Source organism: Panthera uncia (assembly GCF_023721935.1).
Source record: "Panthera uncia isolate 11264 chromosome E2 unlocalized genomic scaffold, Puncia_PCG_1.0 HiC_scaffold_19, whole genome shotgun sequence".
Classification (NCBI taxonomy): domain Eukaryota; kingdom Metazoa; phylum Chordata; class Mammalia; order Carnivora; family Felidae; genus Panthera; species Panthera uncia.
The window spans coordinates 8,784,319-8,810,952 of NW_026057588.1; the positions used below are offsets into that span (position 1 = coordinate 8,784,319).

General features: G+C 56.0%; 2 protein-coding genes across 2 annotated transcripts in view; both read left to right on the forward strand.

The window, feature by feature from the left end:
* LIG1 (DNA ligase 1) overlaps positions 1 to 20,353 on the forward strand; it is a 43,204-nt gene extending 22,851 nt beyond the window's left edge. Inside the window, 17 exon segments of the mRNA XM_049621552.1 lie at positions 112 to 278; positions 654 to 730; positions 1,494 to 1,572; positions 1,574 to 1,586; positions 1,776 to 1,875; positions 2,619 to 2,704; positions 3,457 to 3,572; positions 6,359 to 6,454; positions 7,607 to 7,717; positions 8,283 to 8,354; positions 10,773 to 10,917; positions 11,041 to 11,123; positions 12,347 to 12,499; positions 14,757 to 14,810; positions 15,660 to 15,803; positions 19,878 to 19,970; positions 20,093 to 20,353. Of these exon segments, the coding sequence (XP_049477509.1) occupies positions 112 to 278; positions 654 to 730; positions 1,494 to 1,572; positions 1,574 to 1,586; positions 1,776 to 1,875; positions 2,619 to 2,704; positions 3,457 to 3,572; positions 6,359 to 6,454; positions 7,607 to 7,717; positions 8,283 to 8,354; positions 10,773 to 10,917; positions 11,041 to 11,123; positions 12,347 to 12,499; positions 14,757 to 14,810; positions 15,660 to 15,803; positions 19,878 to 19,970; positions 20,093 to 20,176 (1,673 nt within the window). The 3' untranslated portion in view covers positions 20,177 to 20,353.
* A 1,489-nt stretch (positions 20,354 to 21,842) lies between these two features.
* The window catches only part of CABP5 (calcium binding protein 5), a 9,751-nt gene continuing 4,959 nt past the window's right edge, over positions 21,843 to 26,634 (forward strand). The window contains exons 1-4 of the mRNA XM_049620832.1: positions 21,843 to 22,540; positions 23,472 to 23,502; positions 24,071 to 24,214; positions 25,156 to 25,265. Of these exons, the coding sequence (XP_049476789.1) occupies positions 22,478 to 22,540; positions 23,472 to 23,502; positions 24,071 to 24,214; positions 25,156 to 25,265 (348 nt within the window). The 5' untranslated portion in view covers positions 21,843 to 22,477. The remainder of the gene's footprint in view (positions 22,541 to 23,471; positions 23,503 to 24,070; positions 24,215 to 25,155; positions 25,266 to 26,634) is intronic.

The following is a 26,634-nucleotide window of genomic DNA, read 5'->3' on the forward strand; positions in this document are numbered from 1 at the left end:
GCCCCCCGGGGCTCGGAGTGCATGTGGGGGAGCCGGCGAGGGGCAGGGTGGGTCCTGTGGGGACCCGCGGCCCGGTGCGGCCCCCTCAGCCCCGGCTCCCTGCACCCCAAGGGCGGCAGCTGGAGTCCGTCAAGGCCGAGGCGGCCGAGAAGGGCGACGTGGGGCTGGTGGCCGAGAACAGCCGCAGCACCCAGAGACTCATGCTGCCCCCACCCGCTCTCACGGCCGCCGGCGTCTTCGCCAAGTTCCGAGACATCGCCGGGCTCGCCGGCAGCGCTGTGAGTGGGCAAGGCGGCCACCCCGGGCCGAGACCCTGGGCCCTTCCCCTGGGGACCCGGAGACACGGCGGGCACGTGGCGACAGGGGGGCTTCTGGCGGCCGGGTCGCTTCAGTCCTGCTTGTGGGGACTCTCGGGACGGGCAGGGGGGTCTCCCCTTGCCCTTCGACACCTGCTCTGTTCCTACCATGTGACGGGACAGTAGACACTGGCCGAATCAAGGTGGGGACGGAGGGGAGCCGGACGCGGCCTTCCTCGCTGTGTCAGAGCGCGACCGGGCGCTGGGAGTGGGGAGAGGTGGGGGCTGCTCGCTGGCCAGGAGGAGGCGGGGTCCTCACCCCGCGCCCCAGACACCCACTGGCCTGCCCGGCCTCAGTCCACAGCCAAGAAGATCGACGTCATCAAAGGCCTCTTTGTCGCCTGCCGTCACTCAGAAGCCCGATTCATCGCCAGGTGGGCATGGGCCCGGGAGGCTGGGGGAGGTGGCAGGAGCGGGGGACTGGCCACGGGCGTCCCCACTAGGCTCTTCTCCTCGTGTCGTCCCGGGGCTCGTGGGTAAAAGGTGCGGTGATTGATTAGCCGTGTCTGCCGGGGCCTCGGCGGGTGCAGGACGGGCCGGGAGCCAAGCGGTAGCCATGACAGTGAAAACAAAATCTCAGTCGGCCCCCATCGTGCGGTGTTTCTCGGGTCCCCGGTGTGGCATGTGTCAGTGCATCACTTCCTCCCGGCGGCCCTGCCAGGCAGGCCTTGTTGCCCTCAGCCTGGTCTGCGGGAGGGGAGGCCCAAGGAGGATAAGCCTCACGCCCAAGACCCCCGGCTCAGAGAGAGGCCTGTGTGGGGGACACCTTGCCCATCACAGTCTGTGTCCCGCTCTGCCCCGGCTCGCCCTCCCCGAGCTTCACTGCTTCCCCAGAGGGCATCTGAGGTGAGCTGCAAAGGCCCCCGGGAGGCACTTTGTTCTGCCCCGGAGAACACCAGCGGCCATGCTGCTACGGGCTGGCCTCAGTTTCCTTGTCTGTTCACTGGGGCTGTGTGACCCCTCAGGTCCCTTCCAGCCCTGAAGATTGTTCTGGCTTTGAGGAGAGGGTTCCAGAGGGTCCCAAGAGGGTTCCAGAGGGTTCCAGGGGGTTCTGGGAGACCAGAGGAGGCAGGCGCAAGGGGTAGAGGGCAAGGCGGTGCTGACCAGCCCGCTCGCCCTCGCCTGCTCTCTCCCCAGAGCCCTGAGCGGACGGCTACGCCTCGGGCTGGCAGAGCAGTCGGTGCTGGCCGCCCTCGCCCAGGCCGTGAGCCTCACGCCCCCCCGGCCAAGGTGAGGCCCCGCGGCTGTCTCCGCCTGGTGCTCGGGTTGCCCGGGCTGCCCTCCCTTCCCGAAGTCCACGCCCCAGCTCCTTTCCAGGCCCCTTCCTTCCCTAGCAGCCTTGTCTCCAGCACCGCCCGCCCTGGGGGAGCCGAGGGGTCGGGCCCATCCCAAAGCCTCCGCCGGTGGCTCTGGTCTTAGATTTCCCCCCGGCTGTTGTGGACGCTGGGAAGGGCCGGACAGTGGAGGCCCGGAAGACGTGGCTGGAGGAACAGGGCATGATCCTGAAGCAGACGTTCTGGTGAGATCTGGGGCCAAGGGCCGAGGGGGGGTGGGGGGGAAGCTGGAGGGGCGGGAGGCTCGGCACCGAGGGCTGCTGGGGACGTGGGAGGGGCCGGTGGCTAGTGAGCGCTAGTGACCGTCGCGGGGTGGGTGGTCCGGACGGGACTGGGGCCGGACACAAGGCTGGGGACAGAGATTAGGAAGGTGGCAAACGGTGAGGGATCCTGTGACTGACGCGCGGCGGGGCGTTAGCACGTGCATGCAGTGACAGCAAGGGCTCCGGGGAGGGCCGCCTGGCCACAGCAGGACCGTGACTGCCCGGTGACAGTGGCAGGAGGGCCCGCGAGCGTCTGCACGGAAACCCTGGGGGCACCCGCTCGGGCACACGACCATGAACCCTGCAGAACCACGGGCCAGGACAGCCGTCTCTACCCTGCCCCCCACTCCCACATCAGAATCTCCGGAGGCGGTGCCTGGCCTTGAACTTTTTACTCCATCCCCGAGTGCCTTTTATGTGTGGCTCAGGTGGAGAGCCGCTGGTCTCAGGACGACAGGGCTGACGGCAGGCCCAAGCCGAGGGGAACAGAGGGATGTGTAGTGACACTGAGGGAGGGTCGTGAGAGTTGGGACCAGGGGAGTCGGGGATGGGAGGGAACAAACAGGGTGACAGACTCACAGAGGCGCATCTCAGAGCCAGAGAACAGGGTTTCCAGGCTGCTGGAGTTCTGGAAGGACACCTGCTCATTCTTGCCCCCGCCCCAGCGAGGTGCCCGACCTGGACCGGATCATCCCTGTGCTGCTGGAGCACGGCCTGGAGCACCTCCCGGAGCACTGCAGGCTGAGCCCAGGTACAGGGCCCTCAGGAGAGACCACAGCCCCTCCCTGGGCAGAGCCGGCCGTGGGGCCACGGAGCTCGGGGCCGGCCCTCCTGCGGGCCCCACTCCCTCCTCCCAGCTTAGCTTTCTTCGTCCCCCTGAGAACCTATAGGTTCCTCTCACCACCAAAATCGAATCCCATTCCCCATGCTGAAGCGCATCTGTTTGTTTGGAGGCCCCGTCTGTATCAGGAGGAGCGTGGGGGAATCTGCCGTAACAAGAGATCCCCCAGAAGTCGGCGGGTCTGGCCACACAGCCTCTTCTTCCCACCCCGTCAGAGTCCAGAGGAAGGCAGGGATCAGGGAGGATGCGTGGCTGGGCTCCACGAACCCCCAGGGGCCCCCGGGGACCTAGGTTTCTGTCTTGTCACTTCGTTTCCCAGAGGTTTTCACCCTAATGTGCATGACCAGGGATGGCTCGGATTTCTAGATAACGAGAAGAGGGAGGGAGAGAGAGAAGAGGGGTGAGGATGTGACCCCAACGGCGCGCATATCGTTACCACACACATCCTAATCACGTGGCCTTACCTAGCTGCAAGGGAGTCTGGGAATGTCCCAAAGCTGGGAGGCCACCCCCCCCTCCTGCCCCGGGAGGGCGTGTTCTCTTCGCGGTGGGAAAGGAGAATGGGCCCTGGGGCACAACGGGCTGTCTGTGCCACACACCCCTCCCTGACCCGGGGTTGGCCCTCCCCCAGGGCACCCTAACTGTCACTCCTCCCCTCCCAGGGGTCCCCCTGAAACCGATGCTGGCACACCCCACCCGCGGTGTCAGCGAGATCCTTAAACGCTTTGAGGAGGCGGCTTTCACCTGCGAGTACAAATACGACGGGCAGAGGGCACAGGTAGGGGGGTGGACGCGTTCCCTCGGCAGAAGGGAAAGTGCCAGAGAGCCGGGGCCTGGGGTGGGGGTGGGGGGTCAGACCCGAGCTCGTAGCGGCTCGTGCCGCAGACTTCCACCTTCACGTAGAGGGTGTGTTAACACCCACCTCCCCCGAATATCTGAAAGCCAATTTTATTTGATTAAGCCATCAAAATTCCCGACACCCCTGCAGTGGGTGTTCGAGAAATGCCAGCTTTAGACACACCCGGCTGGCAGGGGGTTCAGTGTAACAGCCATTACGGGAGGCGTCTATACAGCCCTTCGGTGCGGTGATGTAAGCACGTGTCGTGCGACCCAGCGCCAGGCACGCCTGTGGGCCCTTGGTTGGGTCTGTAAGGTCGCCTCTTGGGTCTCTTCTGTCCTGGCGGGGCCAGCTGGGGCCAGCCAGCGTTTGTCGCCTGGATGGATGAGCAGGTGTCGGGCTGACACCGTGTGGTGCTTAACAAGCAGTGAACTTGGAGAGTCAGCATCGTCGATCTTCAAAATACAGTAAAACCTCGGTTTTCGAGCATAATTCGTTCCGGAAACTTGCTTGTAAGCTTAGTCGCTTGTATATCAAAGCGAGTTTCCCCATAAGAAATAATGGAAACTCAGGTGATTTGTTCCGTGACCCAAAAACATTCATATAAAAATGATTACGGGGGCGCCTGGGTGGCTCCGTCGGTTGAGCGTCCGACTTCGGCTCAGGTCATGATCTCACAGTTTGTGGGTTCGAGCCCCGCGTCGGGCTCTGGGCTGACAGCTCAGAGCCTGGAGCCTGCTTCCGATTCTGTGTCTCCCTCTCTCTCTGCCTCTCCCCTGCTCATGCTCTGTCTCTCTCTCCTTCAAAAATAAATTAAAAAATGATTACGATACTGCAACGTAACGCAAAATAACAAGGAAGATACAGAATATAAAGAAAAACAAATTAACCTGCACTTACCTTTGAAAACCTCTGTGGCTGGTGTGAGGGAGACGAGAGAGGGGAGGGTTATTGTGTAGGACGCCTTTCACTGTCACTGTCACTTTCACTGTCACTAATCACTGCTGTCTGTGGGCTCCATGGATCTCACCTGAAGTGAAGGGTTCCTCCACCCTTTTCTCCTCCTCCTCTGGAGGTGAGATGCCGACGTAGACTTCTTATGAAATCTTGCAATTTCAGTCACTCGCCTGCCTCGTTCATACTTCGCCATGATTTCCTTCTTAACTTCCAGCGTAATCACGTCCTTCTTCTTCCTGCCTTTCTTTTCAGCCTTTTTCTGCGTGGCGGCCGTCGTATACGCCCGCACGGAGGTTCTTCACTACGGTACAGTAGTGATAAACTCTGGTCGTATATTGTATTTCATGTAACTGGCAATAAGGCAGCAGAGGAAAGGGTCTATATCCACAGGCAGCCCGACCTAGAATGAAGCAAAGCATTCCTAAGCTTATTCTTTTGTTTTGTTTTGTTTTAATGTTTATTTTTGAAGGAGAGAGAGAGAGCATGAGTGGGGAAGGGAGCAGAGAGAGAGAGAGAGAGAGGGAGACACAGCATCAGAAGCAGGCTCCAGGCTCTGAGCCGTCAGCACAGAACCCGACTCGGGGCTTAAATTCACGATCTGTGAGATCCTGACCTGAGCCAAAGTCAGATGCTTCACGGACTGAGCCACCGAGGCGCCCCTCTAAGCTTACCCTCGTACGGAAAAGCAAAGGACTGTCCGTAGGTGCTTCGAAATGACAAAAAATACACCAATGCCAGCTGTGGGCACCTTCCAGTATTCTGAAAAACCACTGATTTCTGCCGAACACTGTGGCTTGAGACCAAGCACCCGAGCATGGGAGACGATCACAATCCCACAGAGAAAGGGAGAGAGAGGGGCGCCTGGGTGGCGCAGTCGGTTAAGAGTCCGACTTCAGCCAGGTCACGATCTCGCGGTCCGTGAGTTCGAGCCCCGCGTCAGGCTCTGGGCTGACGGCTCGGAGCCTGGAGCCTGTTTCCGATTCTGTGTCTCCCTCTCTCTCTGCCCCTCCCCCGTTCATGCTCTGTCTCTCTCTGTCCCAAAAATAAAAAAAAAAAAAAAAAAAAAAAGAAAGAGAGAGAGACAAAGAAGAACCATTGGCTCAGTTGTGCTCATGGGACGTTCGGCGTCACGGAGTGTTCGTGCTGCAAGACATCGCTCGTTTACCAAGTTAAAACTGACGAGAAGCGTTTGCTCGTCTTGCAGAACATTGGCAGAACAAGTTACTCGCAATCCAAGGTTTTACTGTAGGCTGCTGAGAAAAGATAAGAGACCAAAGGATTTTACGGTAGTGACCGTGATTTTTAAGATACGTGCGTATTTTTAAGTCCTGTACGTTACAGCCCACGCCCACACGGCTGTCGAGATCACGTACGTTTAAGGCGACACATATGGACCGTGACCAGGCTGTTTTAAAATGAATTAACCATAAAATCAGAATGATATTTACGGCTTGAGACCAGGCAAATCCTCTTAGACATAGCAAGACACTTTGGCATCTGGGTGGGGGCAGGGCGTGGGGGTTGGATAGGGTGGATGAGGAAGGTGATGGCGGGGTCCAGGGGGCACGGGGCGGGGGGGCTTCCACAAACGGGTGGGAGTCGCTGTTTGGATGGAGGAGATGATTTACTCCGGTCTCTGTACCAGTTCCTCCTCCAGAGCTTCTGGAACCTTCTGCCGGTGAAGGTGGGGTCAGAAGAGAAAAGAGGGGCCACGGGGAGGCGGGGAGGAGCCGGGCTCTGATTCCCTCTCCCGTCCCCTACTGCCACAGATCCATGTCCTGGAAGGCGGGGAGGTAAAGATCTTCAGCAGGAATCAGGAAGACAATACCGGAAAGTACCCGGACATCATCAGCCGCATCCCCAAGGTGGGCGTCTGCCACCCGCTTCCCCTCTGGCAGGGGCTGCAGTTACGGGGGGCAGGGGAGCAGCGGGGAGCGGTGGGGGCCACCGATGCGCCTTTTTGTCGGCACAGGTGGTTGTGTCTATATCGGAGCTTCCTGGGAGTGTTTGGATGGAGCCCCTACAGTTTGGGGCTCCTTTCCCTGTTCTCTCAGCCAGGGTTTACCAGGCGTCTGCTCTGTCCTGAGCCCTGTGCTGGCAGCTGGGGGCCTAGTAGCACGGACGGGCCCATTAAGTCTCTTCTTCCACCGAGCTTAGGCCTCACGAGGCAGGCAGATCTTATCAGAGCGTCCTGCTCTTGGCCCCGTAGTTCTGTGTGGAGACCTGGGCTCTGAAGGAAAGGACCGCCATTCTGGGAGCCTCTGTAAGAGTCAGACTTGACCTAGGCCCGGTGTCAGTGAGGCAGGCCACCACCGCGCACGCGGCCCCAGGCTGCAGGATGAATGGGGCCACCTGGAGTGGTACGGGAGCGTTCCTCTGAGAGAAAAGAAGCCCTCCCAGTGGAGGTGAAGGACGGGGACAAGCATGCTACGGTGATCGGCATGTGCAAAGGCCTGGTGGTTAAAGGAACATAGCCCATCCACAAAACAGAGAAGCTAGTGTGCTGGGGTGCAGGGCCTGAGGGGGGCCGGGTGAGGTGAGGGGGGTGCCAGGGACTGACGGGGACAGCTGTGGTTTTTAGCAGGGATACACTGTGATCTGTTTTGGCATCTGCTAAGAGTCCACTGAGTGCCATGAGGACGGTGGGTTAGGCGCGGGTCCGTGCGGGAGCAAGGAGACCGGTAGGATGACATGGCCTAGGCCGGACTGGGCTCAGTGAGGGGGTGGCCCATGGGCGGCTTAGAGATTTCGGAAGGGAAATGGACAGGTTCACGGGGACCTGAGAAGGGCCGCTGGGTTCCCAGCTTATGGCACCAAGTAGGAAGTCTTAGAAAAGTTCACTTTTTCCTTCTTCGAGAAGAGAGGGTCTGTGCTCGTACGCGTGTCCGTGAGTTGGCATCAGTATGTCGGCACATCTTGGGAGCTAAAACAGGGAAAGGCCATTTGTGTCCCTGCGTCTGCCTTTTGGCCTCGCCCCCACCTCTCAGCAGCTCAGGGTCTCCCCCTCCACCTTTCAGATTAAACTGCCGTCAGTCACATCCTTCATCCTGGACACGGAAGCCGTGGCTTGGGACCGGGAAAAGAAGCAGATCCAGCCGTTCCAAGTGCTCACCACCCGCAAACGCAAGGTAGCCCCGGTCGCCCTGAGCTGCCTGCCGTGGTCCCCCGCTTTCTCTTCCTCCCAGCCCCGCCCCATCCCCAGGAGGACGGGGTGTCAGTCGTGATGCGGTTCTTGCGGCCTTTGGCAGGGTGGCTGCCCCAGCTCCAGCCATTGCGTTCTCATCCCAGCATGCTAAAGTACAAAGGGGGAAGAGCCCCTTTCCTATGTCTCTGTCTCATTCTGGAAGATCTGTTCCAGGAGCCCGCCCACCACCTGTACCCCAGCAAACTTCTTTCCTCTCATTGGCCAGAATTGTGTCCTGTCACCACCGTCAGCTGCAGGGGAGGCTGGGAGGGCAGATACCTGGCAGAGGGGAATGAGGCTGTTGGGATGAGCTGAGAGCCATCACTCTGCAGAGCCTGGGGCCAGCAGCATGGTCACCCTCTGGGTGGGGTGGGGGGGGGTGGCCCATTGGCTGGAGAGAAGGGGAGAGAGTGACAGGTGTCGGCCTCAGGCATGACGGAAGGCAAACCAACCGGGCCCCATCTCACCGGCCCCCCTCCACCCTTGCTCTCCATCCCACCCCAACCCAGGAGGTGGACGCAGCAGACATCCAGGTCCAGGTTTGTCTGTATGCCTTCGACCTCATCTACCTCAATGGAGAGGTGAGTTCCGGCTGCATGCCTGGGGGGTGACGGGCGGCGGCGTGGGAGCTCGGGAGCCGGCGGTCTGAATTTCCCTCCCGACCTCCACGTCACCGAGCTGGGAGGCCACGCGCAGGTCACGGCTCTCAGGGTGTGGTCCGAGCACCCCTGAGGGTCTCCGAGGTCCTCTCTGGGGAAGCGTGAGACCCTGCCTGCCTTTCCGGCTCCATAGCTGGGGGAGGCAGATCCTCTTCCTGCCCTGCGGCCAGAGCGACACGTCACAGCCGTCTCTGGCCGCATGCCCTCCTTGTACACAGCAGGTGAACACACGGGAGTCCGGCTCCGTCAAAGGCCCGACTTTAATGATCTCACGGTCCGTGAGTTCGAGCCCCGCGTTGGGCTCTGTGCTGACCGCTCGGGGCCTGGGGCCTGCTTCGGATTCTGTGCCTCCCTCTCTCTCTCTGACCCTCCCCCCGTTCATGGTCTGTCTCTCTCTGTCTCAAAAATAAGTAAACACTAAAAAAAAAAAGCCTGACTTTAAAGAATTTGCAAACATGTAAAGTAATGCCCCTCTTCTCGTTCATTTTTTTCTAATACAGGCATGTTTCATAAAAGCAAGTTGGGTTAACATATTGGAGTTACTATTTTTTTTTTTTTTTTTACTTTTTTACTTTTTTTTTTTTTTTTACTTTTTTTTGAGAGAGACAGAGACAGAGTGGGAGCGGGGGGAGGGGGAGAGAGAGAGGGAGACACAGAATGCGAACCAGACTCCAGGCTCCGAGCTGTCGGCACAGAGCCCGATGCGGGGGCTCGAACTCACAGACAGGTCGTGACCTGAACTGAAATCAAGAGTCAGACACTTAACTGACTAAACCACACAGTCGCCCTGCAGTTATATTTTTTTGAGAGAGACAGAGCGAGAGCGGGAGGGAGACACAGAATCTGAAACAGGCCGCAGGCTCTGAGCGCAGAGCCCGACGCTGGGCTTGAACTCCAGAACGGCGAGATCGCGATCTGAGCTGAAGTCGGACGCTTAACCGACTGAGCCACCCAGGTGCCCCGGAAGTGAATTAATAAATGTTAAGGTTTCCCACTTTTAATACGGCAACTGCGTGAACATGGGCCATAGTAGCTGATACTGTATCACTTCTATGGTAAATATCAGGGAGAATAACCCTTTTTTTTTGGTACACAAAAGCTCTCAGGAGTGAGTCCTCCGTAAACTCCAAGGGTGTGAGGTCAGTGGGTCGCCCGGCTGGCCCAGTCAGGAGAGCTGGCGACTCTTGATTCTGGGGTTGTAGGTTCAAGCCCCACACCCAGCGTAGAGAGTGCTTAAAAGTAAGATATTAAAAAAAGCATGAGGGGATCCTGAGACCGGAACGTGTGAGCACCGCTGCTCCAGGGCACGGGTTAAGAATCTGGAGCCGGGCCACCTGCTGTCACCCGCAGCCCAGCTCTCCCTCCCTGGCTGTGGGGCCGCAGACAAGTGATTCAACCTCTCTGAGTCTCAGCTTCCTCATCCATGATAAAGAGCTCACAGTAGCTCCTTGCCCCGCCTGCTTCGGGACAGAGGGAGCCGGGACAGAGGGACCCGTGGGACACAGGCGTGCTGGCTGACGCTTACCGCTTACCAGTGTTTATTCTATGAAATGCGTCGCCATCACCACCATTATCCTATGGGCAATTAGCCTTTGGCGATCTGGCAGCCGAAAGGCGAACACTTGCACTCGACTCACGAACCGGAGCATCTTTTCAGCCTTTCTGTGACTTACCGGTCTGGCGGCTTCTTGTTAGTCTCTTGTTGGTCTGCAGAGTTCCTTCCCCAGGAGGCCGGTTCGCCCTTTGCCTCGACGGAGGAAGCCGGGCGAGGTCCTGATGCTGAACGCCAGGCCGGTGCCTGAACCACCCACTTTTACGATGCATGTGAAAGATAGCATTTGGGGGCGCCCGGGTGGCTCAGTGGGTTAAGCGTCTGACTCTTGGTTTCGGTTCAGGTCGTGATCTCACGGTTCACGAGATCGAGCCCTGCATCAGGCTCTGTGCTGACTGTGCAGAGCCTGCTTGGGATGGTCTCTCTCAGTCCTTCCCCGTGCGCTCTCTCTCTCTCTCTCTCTCTCTCAAGTAAATAAACATTAAAACAACAACAACAACAAACTGTAGTCACAATGACAAGAGTCCGTTCTGGCTCCAGCAGGGCCGGGGCCCCGTCTTATGCACCTGAGGGCACAGGACTAATGGCCTCCAGCCCCCTTGGTGTTCTTGACCTCTACTTGAAATTGGTTCGCGTCCTTGGGCTGGTGTGGCTCCTCCCTCTCAGGGCGATCGTCGTACCCTGCGTGGTGGCTTGTGTGACACAGCCTTCCCGTCTCCCCCCAGTCGGGTTTATCCTCTCTCTACTCCCACGGTGACGCCCTTTCCTCTCCCTTCCTGCCCCCTCAGTCCCTGGTACGCGAGCCCCTTTCCCGGCGCCGACAGCTGCTCCGGGAGAACTTCGTGCAGACGGAGGGCGAGTTCGTCTTCGCCACCTCTCTGGACACCAAGGACACAGACCAGATCGCCGAGTTCTTGGAGCAGTCCGTGAAAGGTGAGGGGGCCTGGGGCCGGCCGCCGTGTGTCTGCCCCACCCCGGACGATTGCCCTGGTGGTAGCCGGCTGGCCGTCCTGAGCCCGGGGCTTCACGAAGGCCACGCTTCCCTGTCTCCTTCAGACTCCTGCGAGGGGCTGATGGTAAAGACCCTGGACGTCGATGCCACCTACGAGATCGCCAAGAGATCACACAACTGGCTCAAGGTGAGCCGCCCCGGCTGCCCTTCCCAAGTCTGGAAATCTTGCCTTCCAGGTTTCCGATCCACACCGCACCCTGTTTGAGCGCGGGCGCCTTTCCTCGGTCCCCGCTGCCTCCCAGCGCCGCGAGCCTGAGCGCTGTGGAAGCTGGATGAAGTTTCTGGGCTCAGAGCTTGGCCCCTGGGTCGAGTGGGGCCAGCGGGAAGGGAGTCAGCCAGGACATAAATGAGCCGACGTTGGGGGCAGTGAGCACTGTGAAGAGAGCAAGTTGAGTTGGGGCCAGCGAGGATCTCGCCGTGCTCTGGGTGATTGGGAAAGGCCTCTCCCAAGGTGACGCTTGTGTGGAGACGTGGACGACAGGAAAGGGTCAGCCACATGGAGATCTGGGAACAGAGCAGGGTGGGCGGGGCAGAAGGGCAGGGGCAGCCAGTGCAAAGGCCCTGAGGTAGGAACAAGCTCGGCGCGTGCAGGGAGCATGGCGATCGAGGTGTGAGGTGAGGTCGAGGTGGAGAGCGGGCCCCCGATCACACAGCATGTTGGGGGTCGCTGTAAAATACGCTGGGTTTTCCGCTAAGGGTTTTGAGAAGCCGGTGGTGGTTTTAGGCAGGAAGCCCCGTGATCTGGTTGTCATGTTGCACAGGACATCTGGCTGGCCGTGAATGGCGGATGGCACGGTGGGTGGGGGGTGCTGGGCAGAACGGGAGCCGGCGGGCAGGAGGCTTGCCTGGAGAGGGCCGGGAGGACTGCAGCAGGAGGCCAGCTGGAGGGCAGCCGGCTGGATCACCCTGTGGGTTTGTTAGTGGCCTGTGGTCCCTCTGCCCCGCCACCCCCCACCCCAGACTGGGAGGGGAGGAACGTTTACTGTTGCTGCCACATGCCCAAGGCTGAGCCCCTGCCTGGCACTGAGTTAATGTTTCTGGAACAAATGGCAAATGTTCTCTGTGTGAAAGAGCGGAATGCGCCTCCGTCCCAATGGAAAGGGGGGACCCACGGGGACCCCCGAGGTCTCTGACCTGTCCTCAGTTCTGCTAGCCCTTCCTAGTTCGGTCACCTCTTTCCCATTCACTCGGGAAGTCTAGAAGCTCGGCCTGTGTCCAGCCCCGGCCTGGTGGCCATCCTTGGTCTTCTCCCGGGAGCTCTCCTGAGACTCTCCCCTCCCACCCACCCATGAGCCTCCGGCAGCGAGGTCCGTGCCTCGCGCCCCCTCACCTCCTGCCTTCCCTCCCCAGCTGAAGAAGGACTACCTCGATGGCGTGGGCGACACCCTGGACCTCGTGGTGATCGGCGCCTACCTGGGCCGTGGGAAGCGGGCCGGCCGCTACGGGGGTTTCCTGCTGGCGGCCTACGACGAGGAGAGTGAGGAGCTCCAGGCCATATGCAAGGTGCCGGGAGGCTGGAGGGAAGTCGATTCGACTCAACGTGGTGGGGGCCTGAACCAAGAGGCTCTCGTGGCCTCTCTGTGAAGCGTTATTTTTTTTCCTAGTTTTTATTTGCTGTTTCTGATCCCACAAGGAACTCTTGCTTTGCGTAGAAAAATACACTAGCATAGAAAGATGTAAGGAAGCTACATTAGGTTAGGAATGAGCTATATCTGAGCTCAGCTACAGATAGTGATGGCTTCAGAGAGATTTGTTTTTCTCCCACAGAATGAGAAGTCTGGAGGGGGGCAGGCAGCTCTCCGAGGTCATTGGGGGACCCAGCTTCTCTCGCCCCGCACAGTGGCTTTGTCGTGTGCTTCCAATCTCACCTTCCTAATGTGGTTGCAGGAGCTCCAGCCATCACGGCCACGCTCCAAGCATCAGGAAGGGGAAAGGCCCCTGAGCAAAGGGATGTTCCACCTGTGTCAGCCTCAGCCAGCAAGCAACTTCTGTTTAAGTGGCATTGGTCAGAATTTTGCTCCCAACGCCATCCACAAGGGAGCTTAGAAAATGCAGCGGCTTCTGTTTTTGTTTAAAGCCACACACGTCGTTGACCCAACAAATGTGAGGCTTTTGCCACAGAAACAGAATAGACTTACCCATAATTCCAGTGCCTCGAGGTAACAATTACTAATATTTGAGGAAACGTCTCATTTCCACTTTTTCAAAGTTGTAATCTCTGTACATGAGGGTTTTTTTTTTTTGCACTTTTTACCCACTAAGGACCTTTTTTTTTTTTTTTTTTTGCTTTTTTATTATTTCTTTAACATTTATTTCTGAGCGACTGAGACAGAGGATGAGTGGGGGAGGGGCAGAGAGAGAGGGAGACACAGAATCCAAAGCAGGCTTCAGGCTCTGAGCTGTCAGCACAGAGCCCGGACGCGGGGCTCGAACTCACGAGGTGAGATCATGACCGGAGCCGAAGTCAGATACTTAACGGACTGAGCCACCCAGGCGCCCCTCTAAGTACCATTTTAAATACCATCAGATACGCTTAAGTATCATAGGGATAAAAAAATATTAGGGTGTTTGCACTTGTCCCCAGGACTTTTATAAACACGACTTGAATGGGCTAATATAATCCTAAAAAACAAAACGGTTATTTGAAAACGCGTTTATTCAGAAGCAGCAGAGCGTTGCAGCTTGGGACACGCAGAGAATGGCAGAACCACAGCTGGTCCCACGAAGGAGAGGAATGTAATTCTATGGAGAAGAAGGGGTTGTTCTGAACAAAAACCCATTGGGGAAAAAAGCGTCCGTTTGGGGGGGATGACAGTTTCTCACTGGCTGAGCTGCTGGGGGCGGTCGGTCACGTCTTCTAGGATGCAGACTCCCTCTTTCCCTCCGGGGGCCTGTAATTGATGGCTCTTCCCTGTGGGGGATTCTGTTGGGGCCTGTAACTGACACCCGGGGGTCTGTCACTGACAGTGGGGGGGGGGGGGGCGCCCTCGCCTAGACGCTGACTCTGCTTCAGCGACATGGCCCGTGACTGTTGACAAACGCTTGCGGCTGAGTTTTCAACACGCGCCCCCGTTTCCGGAACAAACTCCCTGTAGTCGGCCGGCTACCGTGGGGCCGGCTTTGTTCTGTCCGCTAAACCGATGCTCAGCCCGGGTGACCCGTGGCCGAAGCGGCTTTACGGTTGGCCGATTATCTCAGGGCCCCAACCCGCCACCACCCTGCGTGAACGCACCTAGCACAGTTTTCCGAAACAGCTATTGTCGGACAACAGGTAGGAAGCTGTTTCAGGCTCTCGACCCCCAAACGGGCCTCCCGGCGGGGAAGTTTTCTACCTGCGGTTTGAAGCCGGCTGTCTGGCTACATTCGCGGGCAGCGAGTTCTGCTTTGGCTGTGCTGAGATTGGAGAGGACATCCGGTTGTGGGGCCGGTGGGGGGGAGGGGAGCCCCGGGGGAGCGGCCCCAGGGCCCGGGAGGCGGGGTGGAAGGAGCAAGGGTTTCTCCACAAGGCGAAGGGCAGCAGGTGGGCAGAAGGAACAGAGCAGGGAGAGGGCGTCCCCGCTCCGGGGTCTGCACCCGGCTCCCCCCTGCAGCTTCCTCTGCGGTTTCGTGGGTGCCGGGGGAGGGCGGGGCCTCCGCTAGGCGCAGGTCGCCGGGTCTCAGGGGCAGGAGCAGCGGGGAGTGCCTGGCCGCCTGCCCTGCGTGCTCGCCTCTCACCTCCGCCGTCCCTCCCCCCCCCCCCCCCCCCCCCCCCCCCCCGCAGCTTGGAACTGGCTTCAGTGACGAGGAGCTAGAGGATCATTTCCACAGCCTCCAGGTGGGCAGCGCGGTGCGGCCTCTTCTCCTCTCCCTGCACCCTCTGGGTGGGGGCGGGGCGCTGGGAGGGGGGCAGCGGGCGGTGGAGCTGGCTTGGGAGCCCCTCGTGTCCAGGTTCGAGTCCCAGCTCGGCCGGCCGACGGGATGGGTCATGGGGCCTCCACCACCTTCCCCGCTCCTGCCCCCGCTGATGGGGGATGAGTCGCGGGGCGGGCGCTACCGCAGGGGTGCCCGAGTTGGCCCTGAGCAGATCCCTGCGTGGCTGGGTAAGCCCCTGGTAATGTAATTGGGACTGTTTGTTGTCGTGGTCACAGGCATCTTGGGGTAGACTCCCTTTCCGGCGTGCTGGTGTCTCTGCCTCTGTGACATTCTCGCTTCTCTCTCTCTCTGGGTCTCTGTCCCTGTCTTTGCGCCTTTTATCTTTAATGTCTTTAACAAAAAAAATTTTTTTTAATGTTTATTTATTTTTGAGAGAGACAGAGACAGAGCGTGAGCAGGGGAGGGGCAGAGAGAGAGGGAGACACAGAATCCGAAGCAGGCTCCAGGCTCTGAGCTGTCAGCACAGAGCCTGATATGGGGCTCGAACTCATGAGCCGTGAGATCATGACCTGAGCCGAAGTCGGACGCTTAACCGACTGAGCCACCCGGGCACCCCTGTCTTTAATATCTTAACTCAGGTCCCAGGGCCTCTGTCCTTCATTTCTTCCCTTCACCTTTTCCCCCCTGTCCCCACCCAGGCTTTTACGTTAAGGCTTGTCTGTGTCTCCGTCTATCCCTTTTGCCCATTTCCTCGCCTTGACTTTGAGATCCAAGACCCTCTCTTCCTCCCACCCGCTGCTGTTCCCCACAGGCCCTGGTGCTGCCCACCCCACGCTCCTACGTCCGGGCCGACGGCGCCGTGGCCCCCGATCACTGGCTGGACCCCAGCGCCGTGTGGGAGGTGAAATGCGCCGATCTGTCCCTGTCCCCCATCTACCCCGCTGCCCGGGGCCTGGTGAGTCGCCGGGGTGCAGCGGGAAGGACCTGGGGTCAGCCTTCTAGATGGGGGATGGGCAGAGGATCACGGAGCCCACACCTGTGCTTCCAGGCTGATAATAGCCAGGAAAGCTTGAGCTTAGGTTTTATTTGGGTGTCAGAAACAGGGTCAAAGTCTCTCTTCTTCTTTCTTTTTTTTTTTTTTTTTTTAAGCAATTCCCCAGGTTTAGAAAGTAAACAGTGAAATTGTTTCCTTTAATATAATCATCTCACCTTTGGCTCTTCAGTGAGTTTTAAAAACACGGTTCTTTTGGGTAAAAGCTGATGGCACTTTTTCACTTCCTTCAATCCATTTTCTCGCTACCAAGGTTTAAAATTCCCCGGGCTGATTTCTGTCACCCGTGGCTCAGTCCTCAACACCAGCTGTCAAGGGTCAGCGTATGGGGGACACGCTACCCTGTGGCTGGTGCTGGGGTCGCTCTTTGCTTTCCCCTCCAGAAATCTTGAATTAAAAATGGATTTCTTTTGTGATTTCTTCTGGTCCTTCAAAAACGTAGCCAGCGTATGCTTTTACGATTGGGCTTGGACTTCCACTTAAAGGCGAACTCCTATTTTTATTTTTATTTTTTTAAGTTTGAGAGAGAGCAAGAGCAGGGGAGGGGCAGAGAGAGAGGGAGAGAGAGAGTCCCAGGCAGGCTCCACACTGTCAAGAGTAGAGCCCGATGTTAGCCATTCTGACAGGTGTGAGGTGGTATCTCATTGTGGTTTGGATTTGTCTTTCCCTGTTGATGATGATGTTGAGCATTTTTTCATGTGTCGGTTGGCCATCTGGATGTCTTCTTTGGAGAAGTGTCTGTTCATGTCTTTTGCCCATTTCTTCACAGGATTCTTTGTTTTTTTGGGTGTGGCGTTTGAGAAGTTCTTTATAGATTTTGGATACTAACCCTTATCTGATGTATCATTTGCAAATATCTTCTCCCATTCCGTCAGTTGCCTTTTAGTTTTGCTGATTGTTTCCTTCGCTTTTAATTTTGATGAGGTCCCAGTAGTTCATTTTTGCTTTTGTCTCCCTTGCCTCCGGAGACGCGTTGAGTAAGAAGTTGCTGCGGCCGAGATCAAAGAGGTTTTTGCCTGCTTTCTCCTCGAGGATTTCGATGGCTTCCTGTCTTATGTTTAGGTCTTTTATCCATTTTGAGTTTATTTTTGTGTCTGGTGTAAGAAAGTGGTCCAGGTTCATTCTTCTGCATGTCGCTGTCCAGTGTTCCCAGCACCACTTGCTGAAGAGACTGTCTTTATTCCATTGGATATTCTTTCCTGCTTTGTCAAAGATGACTTGGCCATACATTTGTGGGTCCATTCTGGGTTCTCTGTTCTGTTCTATTGATCTGAGTGTTTGTTTTTGTGCCAGTACCATACTGTCTTGATGATTACAGCTTTGTAGTACAGCTTGAAGTCTGGGATTGTGATGCCTCCTGCTTTGGTTTTCTTTTTCAAGATCGCTTTGGCTATTCGGGGTCTTTTCTGGTTCCATACAAATTTTAGGATTATTTGTTCTAGCTCTGTGAAGAATGCTGGTGTTACTTTGATAGGGATTACATTGAATATGTAGATTGCTTTGGGTAGTATCGACATTTTTTTTTTTAATTTTTTTTAATGTCTATTTATTTTTGACAGAGACAGAGACAGAATGCGAGGGGGTTAGGGGCAGAGAGAGAGGGAGACACGGAAGCAGAAGCAGGCTCCAGGCTCTGAGCTGTCAGCACAGAGCCCGACGCGGGGCTCGAACTCACGAGTTGTGAGATCATGACCTGAGCCGAAATCGGACGCTCAACCGACTGAGCCGCCCAGGCGCCCCCAGTATCGACATTTCAACAATATTTGTTCTTCCTCTCCAGGAGCATGGAATCTTTTTCCATGTTTTTGTGTCTTCTTCAATTTCTTTCATAAGCTTTCTATAGTTTTCAGTATATAGATTTTTCATCTCCTTGGTTAGATTATTCTAGGTATTTTATGGTTTTTGGTACAACTGTAAGTGGGATCGATCCCTTGATTTCTCTTTCTGTTGCTTCATTGTTGGTGTAGAGGAATGCAACCGATTTCTGTGCATTGATTTTATATCCTGCCACTTTGCTGAATTCATGAATCAGTTCTAGCAGTTTTTTGGTGGAATCTTGAGGGTTTTCCATATAGAGTATCATGTCATCTGTGAAGAGTGGAAGTTTGACCTCCTCCTGGCCGATTTGGATGCCTTGTATTTCTTTGTGTTGTCTGATTGCAGAGGCTGAGACTTCCAATTCTATGTTGAATAACAGTGGCGAGAGTGGGCATCCCTGTCTTGTTCCTGATCTTAGGGGGAAAGCTCTCGGTTTTTCCCCATTGATATTAGCGTTGGGTCGTTCATATATGGCTTTTATGATCTCGAGGTATGCTCCTTCTATCCCTGCTTTCTTGAGGGTTTTTATCAAGAAAGGATGCTGTATTTTGTCAAGTGCTTTCTCTGCATCTATTGAGAGGCTCATATGGTTCTTGTCCTTTCTTTTATCGATGTGATGAATCACGTCAATGGTTTTGTGGATATTGAACCAGCCCTGCATCCCAGGTATAAATCCCACTTGGTTGTGGTGAATAATTTTTTTAATCTATTGTTGGAGCTGGTTGGCTCCTCTTGTTGAGGATTCATTGGGGAAATTGGTCGGTCATCCATGTTCATTGGGGAAATTGGTCGGTCGTTCTCCTTTTTAGTGGGGTCTCTGTCTGGTTTTGGAATCAAAGTAATGCTGGCTTCATAGAAAGAGTTTGGAAGTTTTCCTTCCATTTCTATTTTTTTGGAACAGCTTCAAGAGAATAGGTGTTAACTCTTCCTTAAATGTTTGGTAGAATTCTCCTGGAAAGCCATCTGGCCCTGGACTCTTGTTTTTTGGCAGATTTTTGATGACTAATTCGATTTCCTTACTGATTATGGGTCTGTTCAAATTTTCTATTTTTTCCTGTTTCAGTTTTGGTAGTGGGACTCCCTATTTTTATTATTATTTATTTATTTATTCATTTTAAATGTTTGTTTATTTTTGAGAGAGAGAGCAAGCGAGTGAGCGTGAGCGGGGAGGGGCAGAGAGAGGGGGACACACAGAATCCCAAACAGGCTCCGGGCTCTGAGCCGTCATCACAGAGCCTGATGCAGGGCTCGAACTCATGAACCACGAGATCATGACCTAGGCCGAAGTCAGACGCTCAACCAGCTGAGCCACCCGGGCGCCCTGGGACTCCTATTTTTTTTTTTTTTTTTTTAATTTTTTTTTTTTCAACGTTTTTTATTTATTTTTGGGACAGAGAGAGACATAGCATGAACGGGGGAGGGGCAGAGAGAGAGAGGGAGACACAGAATCGGAAACAGGCTCCAGGCTCCGAGCCATCAGCCCAGAGCCTGACGCGGGGCTCGAACTCATGGACCGCGAGATCGTGACCTGGCTGAAGTCGGACGCTTAACTGACTGCGCCACCCAGGCGCCCCGGGACTCCTATTTTTAAATCGACTTTCTTTTTCGAAAATTCTCACTCAGGCTCCACCCTAGACAGTCAGGGTGCCCCGGTGACAAGTGACAGGAGCGACGTTTATGGAACGTCTGTGCGAAGCGGGCACTGTGCTCACAGGCTCGGCACTCACACGCACGCGTCCTGTCGTCACGACACTGAACATCCCCAGTGTGCAGCTGGGGAAATAGAGCCCTGGGAGCGGAGGTCACTGGCCCGGGGTCACGCAGCTCCTGAGTTGGGAGCTGGGATTTGCACCCTGCCTCTGGTTCTAGAACCTGCATCCCATCTCTGCTATCCTGCCTCTCAGCCCTAAGAATAATAATATAATAACAGCTGTGGTAGCTGGTGTTTCTTAAGCACCTATTACGCTCCAGGTATGGTCCTAACTAAGCACTTTGTTGCCTTACTTAATTTTTATAACCTGTTGCTTGGCCCCATTGTGTGGACGAGGAAGCTGAGGCCGGAGGGGAGGGAGCGGAGAGGAGGCTGGATAGGAAATTGCTGGCGTAGGTGGCCTGTGGGCTAGACCCCGGGAGCGTCTCCATCATCGCCCCCTCCCCCAGGTGGATAGCGAGAAGGGGATCTCCCTCCGTTTCCCCCGGTTTATTCGCGTCCGCGAAGACAAGAAGCCCGAGGAGGCTACCACCAGTGCCCAGGTGAGGCCTCGGCCCGGGTGGGCTTGCCCGGCCAGGCCGGCTTCTCGGCGGTGGGTTCTGGAATGGGGGGGGAGGGGTACCCCCGGGGCTTCTGATCGCCCGCTCCCACCCGCTGTCCTCAGGTGGCCTCTCTGTTTAAGAAGCAGAGTCAGATTCAGAACCAGCAGGGCGCGGACTTAGACTCCGACCCGGAAGATTTCTACTAGGCTCCCACCCTCCCCGGGGCACCGGGGGCATCACCTCTGTTGTTCAGCAAATCCGGTGTCACGGTCGAGTGGGTTTTGAGTGTCAGAGGTGTGTGTGCGCGCGCGGGGACAGTTTAAGTTGGGATCCGGGATTTCACCAGTCGTTTGTGTTTTCAATAAATAATTCTTGAACCCCCACCGTGGTGTCAGAGTCTGTGTTGGGTGCTGGGGGCGCGGCTCCTGGAGCTCCCACGTGGACGGCGGGGGACAGATGGGAACCGTCTGAACCAGCACCTTCCGGTGGGATTATCTGCAGGGCTGGAAATGCCCTTTATCCGTATGCGGCCGCCGAGCCCTTGAAATGTAGCCAGTGTAACTGAAGGATTTATTTATTTATTCATTCATTCATTCATTCATTCATTTATTTTGAGAGAGATAGAAACAGTGCAAGCAGGGGAGGGGCAGAGAGAGAGGGAGAGAATCCCAAGCAGACTCCTCGCTTGTCAGTGCAGAGCCGGAGGTGGGGCTCAAACCCACGAAACTGTGAGATCATGACCTGGGCCAAAACCAGCAGTCGGATGCTTAACTGACTGAGCCACCCACGTGCCCCGCTGGTGATGTTCATTTTATTTATTTATTTTTAATTTAAAACAAAATTAAAAAAAAATTTTTTTTTTTAACATTTTTATTTATTTTTGAGACAAAGAGAGATGGAGCATGAGCAGGGGAGGGGCAGAGAGAGGGGGAGACACAGAATCCGAAGCAGGCTCCTCGCTCTGAGCTGTCGGCACAGAGCCCGACACGGGGCTCGAACTCACGGACTGTGAGATCATGACTTGAGCTGAAGTCAGACGCTTAACCGACTGAGCCACCCAGGTGCCCCTAATTAAAAAAAAATTTAACATTTATTTTTGAGAGAGAGAGAGTGAGAGGGGGAGGGGCAGAGAGAGGGGGAGACACAGAATCCGAAACAGGCTCCAGGCTCCGAGCTGTCAGCACAGAGCCTGATGCAGGGCTGGAACCCATGAACCACAAGATCATGACCTGAGCTGAAGTCGGACGCTTAACCGACTGAGCTCCCCAGGCGCCCCCGGTGATGTTCGTCTTAATCATTTGATCGAGATGGTGTCGGCTGGGTGTCCCCCTTACAGAGCGACTCTCCTGTGCCATGAGTACGTTGTAAGGGGATACTTTGTGCCGTGTAAATAAATGTGGTCAAGCTTGGCCCTTTTTGTTCCTGTCTGTGGGGACTGCTGGTGTCCTGTGTTATGCTATGTAATCTGTTGTTCTTTCTTTGGATTTCCAAATGGCCCCTGACCTGGCCAGTGGAGCTTGTTCAGGCTGGCGTCCGTGTTCCTTTGCTGTGACCCCACAACGTGTGCTGGCCTCACGGCACAAGATTTGTTTCTAGGCGCATCTGCCTGCTGGTCCTGTTCCAGTCATGGGAGCGGCCGCGTCTCCCGGTCTCGGTTCCTTTGAGTGCAGAATGCTATTTAGAAGTCAAGCCCCAGACGCTAGACATATCCTGTAGACGCCGCCTCACTCCGCTCACGTTCCCACCCGGCACCCTGGGCCATGCCGCCTCTCTGCGGGCACCTCCCCCTATTTGGATCCCCTCCCGACCCCCGGGGTGGAGACCCTCGTTGCCTCCTTGGGCGGTGACACGTGGCTATGACTTCTCCCCCTCGCCAGTATGGATGCCCACCTCGTCCTCCCCTCCCCTCCCCCAAATCATTTAGGGAGACGGAAGAGAGAGACGAGCAGAAGCGGCCCAGACAGCACCCTGTTGGTCGCGATGCGTGCCCGCTTCCTGAAGCCAGGGTTCTGACCCAGTCCCTGGGTTCCTGCATCCGCCAGCTGGCCCTCACGGGTGGCACACAGCTCCCGGCGGCCAGGGCCGTGCCCTCTACGTCTTTACCCACCCACAGGCCAGTAGAGGCCCGGCCTGCGGTGAGCGCCGGAACGTGAATGAAGGGCTGCCCCGGGCTCTAATCCCCGTTTTTTGCAATGATCTTTCCAGTCCTATTCTGGGGATAAAAGGTCAGAGCCTGAGACTGGCCTCCCCCCCCTCCGCCCGCCCCATCCCCGCCCATCTCACTCGAGCCAGATGGGGAGGCAGACACAGCTCTGATCCCCTCCCCAACCCGAGTAGAGATTTCTGATCCAGCTGTCACAGCTCTCGGACACCAGGGGCCGAGGGAGAGGCAGGAAGAGTTGGCAGAGGAGTGACCGAGAAGATAAGGAGGCCGAGCCACCGAGGGGGACGGGAAGGAGGGGGAGCCGACTTGAGCCTGGTGCCTGCCGAGCCGTCCCCGTCCCTCCATGCAGGTCCCCGTGGGCCCCGCCTGCATCTTCCTGAGAAAAGGCATCGCCGAGAAACAGCGGGTGAGGTGGCAGCACGCTTTTTACTGTCAGGCTTTCAGAGATGAGCAGCCACTCGGTGGGATTTCCCAGGTCGGGTGCGACGGCCCCAAGCCTGACCCTCGCGGTGTCCCAGATACGGGGGCGGCAACGGTGATTGGAAATTCTTAGCCGGTTTAGGAACCGGTCGCGGGGGGCACGGATCCTCCGGCCCCGCCGTCGCTGAACGCTGGTCCCCACAAAAGGGATTCTGAACCTTGGGAGAAAGAATGGGGTGGGTGGGGTAAGAATCCAGGGGGTGTAGCAGGAAGAATTCGGACTCAGAACTCAGATCTCAGGCGCCCACTGCATCTGACCTGCTGCACAGCCTGGAGGGAGTGATTTAAAGTCTCCCCGCCTTGGGAGGGGCTCTGCCCCTAGGAGCTGTGTGACCTCAGGCAGTTTCCTTAACCTCTCTGTTCCTCCGCTTCCTCTTTTATAAAGATGGGAATGCTATTTATTTGGTCCTACCCTGCACCGGGTGGTTCTGAGGTTTAAATGAAGGGACTGTGGACGTCTGGCCCAGAGCTGGCACTCTGAGCACGTTTGCTCTGATTCTAAGCCTCACTGTCTTCTGGAAAAGGAGGGGACTGGATTCCATGGCATCCAAGGCCCCCTTTCAGCACAGCGGGATGGATGTCCGTTCAGGAAGGGCAGAGGGAGAGAGATCAAGATTCCAGGACAGGAGAGAGGAAATGCGAAGCGATGAGCAAGAGAGCGAGAGGCAAAGAGCCGTGGGTGGGAGGCAGGAGGTGAGCGAAGGAAGGGAAGGAAGGGGTGGGTGGAACGAGCAAGAACGGAGGAGAAACAGGAAAGGAGAGGGATCGCTCAGAGGAGGGAGGGGACATGGTTGGAGAAGTGGATATGCTGGATCCCTGACCCTCTCCAAATTCCCTCTCCCTGCATTCCTTTCCAGGAAAGACCGCTGGGACAGGATGAGATCGAAGGTAACCTCTGTCCCCAGAAGACACCCCATGGTCGTCTGCCACTAAGCTGCTCTCTGTGCATCTCCGTGCAGACCCTTTCGTCCCACCTCCCTCTCCTCCTACTTAGCCATGATTTGTGGAACTCATGGTACTTTAGGCACCTCCCAACGTGTTTAGAAGGCAAACCCATCCCCGGGTGTCTCGGAGATCCAGGAGTGACACATGCATGAGTTTATTTTGAGAGAGAGAGAGAGACAGAGAGAGAGAGAGAGAGAGAGAGAGAGAGAGAGAGAGAGAGAGAGAATCCCAAGCGGGCTCCATGCTGTCAGTGCAGAGCTGGCATGGGTCTCGATCTCATGACCCGTGAGATCATGACCTGAGTAAGCCAAAATCAGGAGTCGGACGCTCAACCGACTGAGCCACTCAGGTGCCCCATATGCCTTTTTTTTTTTTTTTTAACATTTGGCCCCCCCCTTGTTGTTTTGAGGGGATGCCCGCCCCCCCTTACAATTTTTGAACCCCCCCCCCTCCCTGCCCCACTCACGATTCCAAGCCCCCCCCCCCCCCAGAGTTCTCTCTTCGCTTTCAGAGCTTCGGGAAGCGTTTCTTGAGTTCGACAAGGACAGAGATGGGTTCATCTCTTGTAAGGATTTGGGGAATCTCATGAGGACGATGGGCTACATGCCCACAGAGATGGAGCTGACTGAACTGGGCCAGCAAATCCGCATGAACCGTGAGGCCGGGGGCGGGAAGAAGGACTGGGGCTGGGGGCGGGCTGGTGGGGGGAATCGGGAGGGATGTGGAGGCTGAGCGGCAGGTAAGGAAGAGGGCAGGCGGCCCTGGGAGTCCGGAAGCCACTGGGAGTCCGAGCAGCTCAGGCTGTACTCGGGGAGGCAGCGTTTGAAGTGAATCAAAACGGTGACCTTAGAGGCAGGATCTGGACTCAAGGCCCGCTTCTATCATTTACTGATTGTGGGCTTTTTTTTTTTTTTAATTTATTTATTTTGGGGGAGGGAGAGCGACGTGGGGCTCAAACCCACGAACCGTGAGATCGTGACCTGAGCCAAAGTCGGACGCTCAACCGACTGAGCCCCCCCAGGCGCCCCGACTGTGGCCCCTTTTGAAAAGTGGAGTCACAACCCCCACTCTTGAGTCTCAGTTTCCCCACCTGTCAGGCAGAAACGATGTCACTCCTTGTGCGATTGCGACAAAGGAGGCGACGCAGGTCAGGCTCTTGGTTAGGGATGTAGGTTTACTGCCATCACCACCGGCTTTTCGAGAAGGAAGCCGGGCCAGAATCGCTCTGAGGTTTGCTTCCGGGCGCGTCACGGAGGAAAGGAGGCCGAACGCCAGGACAGGATCGTGTTCCTATCTGGCAGGGACGTGCCTCCCGTTTAATTCGCACTCCCCTGCGCACAGACCAACAGAGGAGCGAATGTAGATCTGAATCAATTAAGAGATTTGCTCGAGGTCACACGGACAGCTGCTTACTGCCACCCTGTGCACCCCATCCGCCCCGGTTTGGATTAAAGGGACCCTGGGGCCCGGGTTGGCCGAGAGAGAAGGTTCTCAGAAGGCAGAGAGATCAGAACAGGTCTACCTTGAACAGACCCTGAAGGTAATGGTGGCTTAGGCACACGGAATCTCACTTAGACCTGCCTCTTCTGTCCCCAGTGGGTGGCCGTGTAGACTTTGACGACTTTGTGGAGCTGATGACCCCCAAATTGCTCGCGGAAACGGCGGGGATGATCGGCGTCCAGGAGATGCGCGATGCCTTCAAGGAAGTGAGTTGAGAGTTTCGCGATGCTAGAGGCAGTTGAAGAAAGCCCAGGGGTCTACGATTGGGCTTTAAGCGGGGACAGAACCCACCCACACCGATTTCTTTTTTTTTTAATCATCGCAAATAACGGTGGGAGTAAGCAGCCCCTTATCTCAGTCATGCATATGGGGAAACTGAGGCTCGTGGAATTTACTAAATCTTACCCAAGGTCCTGCAGTCCCCTAGCCCATGTTAGGACCTCTCATCTCGCTGTCTGTAACGGGAAGAAGGAATCCAATAAGTTGAGATCCCAGAGGGGAACGCAGAGAGATAATCTGGTTTAACCCAGATGCTTAACACATGAGACCCAGGGAGGGTGAGGCGTTTGCTGAAATACGCTCATCCTCCGATAAAATGCTTTTCTCAGAGCTTTCAATACAGGCGGCAAAAGTAAAGAACAGCATAGCATTTGGAAGGAAAGACTTTGGAGCTGTGCAAACGTGGGTTCCCAATCCCAGGAAGATCTCCCCCTTTCAGCTGTGTGATTTTTCTGCCCCAGCTTCACATAAAGATCTAGAATTGCATCGTCCGACAGAACTGCCTGTGATCTCAGAAACGCTCTGTCCAGGGCCCCTGGGTGGCTCAGTCGGGTTGAGCGTCCGACTTCAGCTCAGGTCATGATCTCGCGGTTCGTGAGTTCGAGCCCCGTGTCAGGCTCTGTGCTGACAGCTCAGGGCCTGGAGCCTGTTTCGGATTCTGTGTCTCCCTCTCTCTCTGCCCCTCCCGTGCTCATGCTCTGTCTCTCTCTGTCTCAATAATAAATAAACATTAAAAATTTTTTTTAAAAAGAAAGAAAGGAACACTCTGTCCAAAATGGTAGCCACTGGCCACCTGTGGCTGCCAAGCCCTTGACACATGGCCAGTATGACTTGAGGAACTGATTTGTTCATTTTCTCTAATTCTGGTTAGTTTCAGTTCGATTATTTACTTAATTTCCTTTGACATTCAACAGAATATAAATTCAATTTGTTTGAATTTAAAAAAGGAATACACAGGGCGCCTGGGCGGCTCAGTCAGCTAAGGGTCTGACTCTTGATCTCAGCTCAGGTCTTGATCTCAGGGTCGTAAGTTCAAGCCTGCATTGGGCTCTGCGCTGGGCGTGAAGCCTACATAAAAATAAAATAATAAAATAAAATAAAATAAAATAAAAAATAAAATAGGGGGCGCCTGGGTGGCGCAGTCGGTTGAGCGTCCGACTTCAGCCAGGTCACGATCTCACGGTCCGTGAGTTCGAGCCCCGAGTCAGGCTCTGGGCTGATGGCTCGGAGCCTGGAGCCTGTTTCCGATTCTGTGTCTCCCTCTCTCTCTGCCCCTCCCCCGTTCATGCTCTGTCG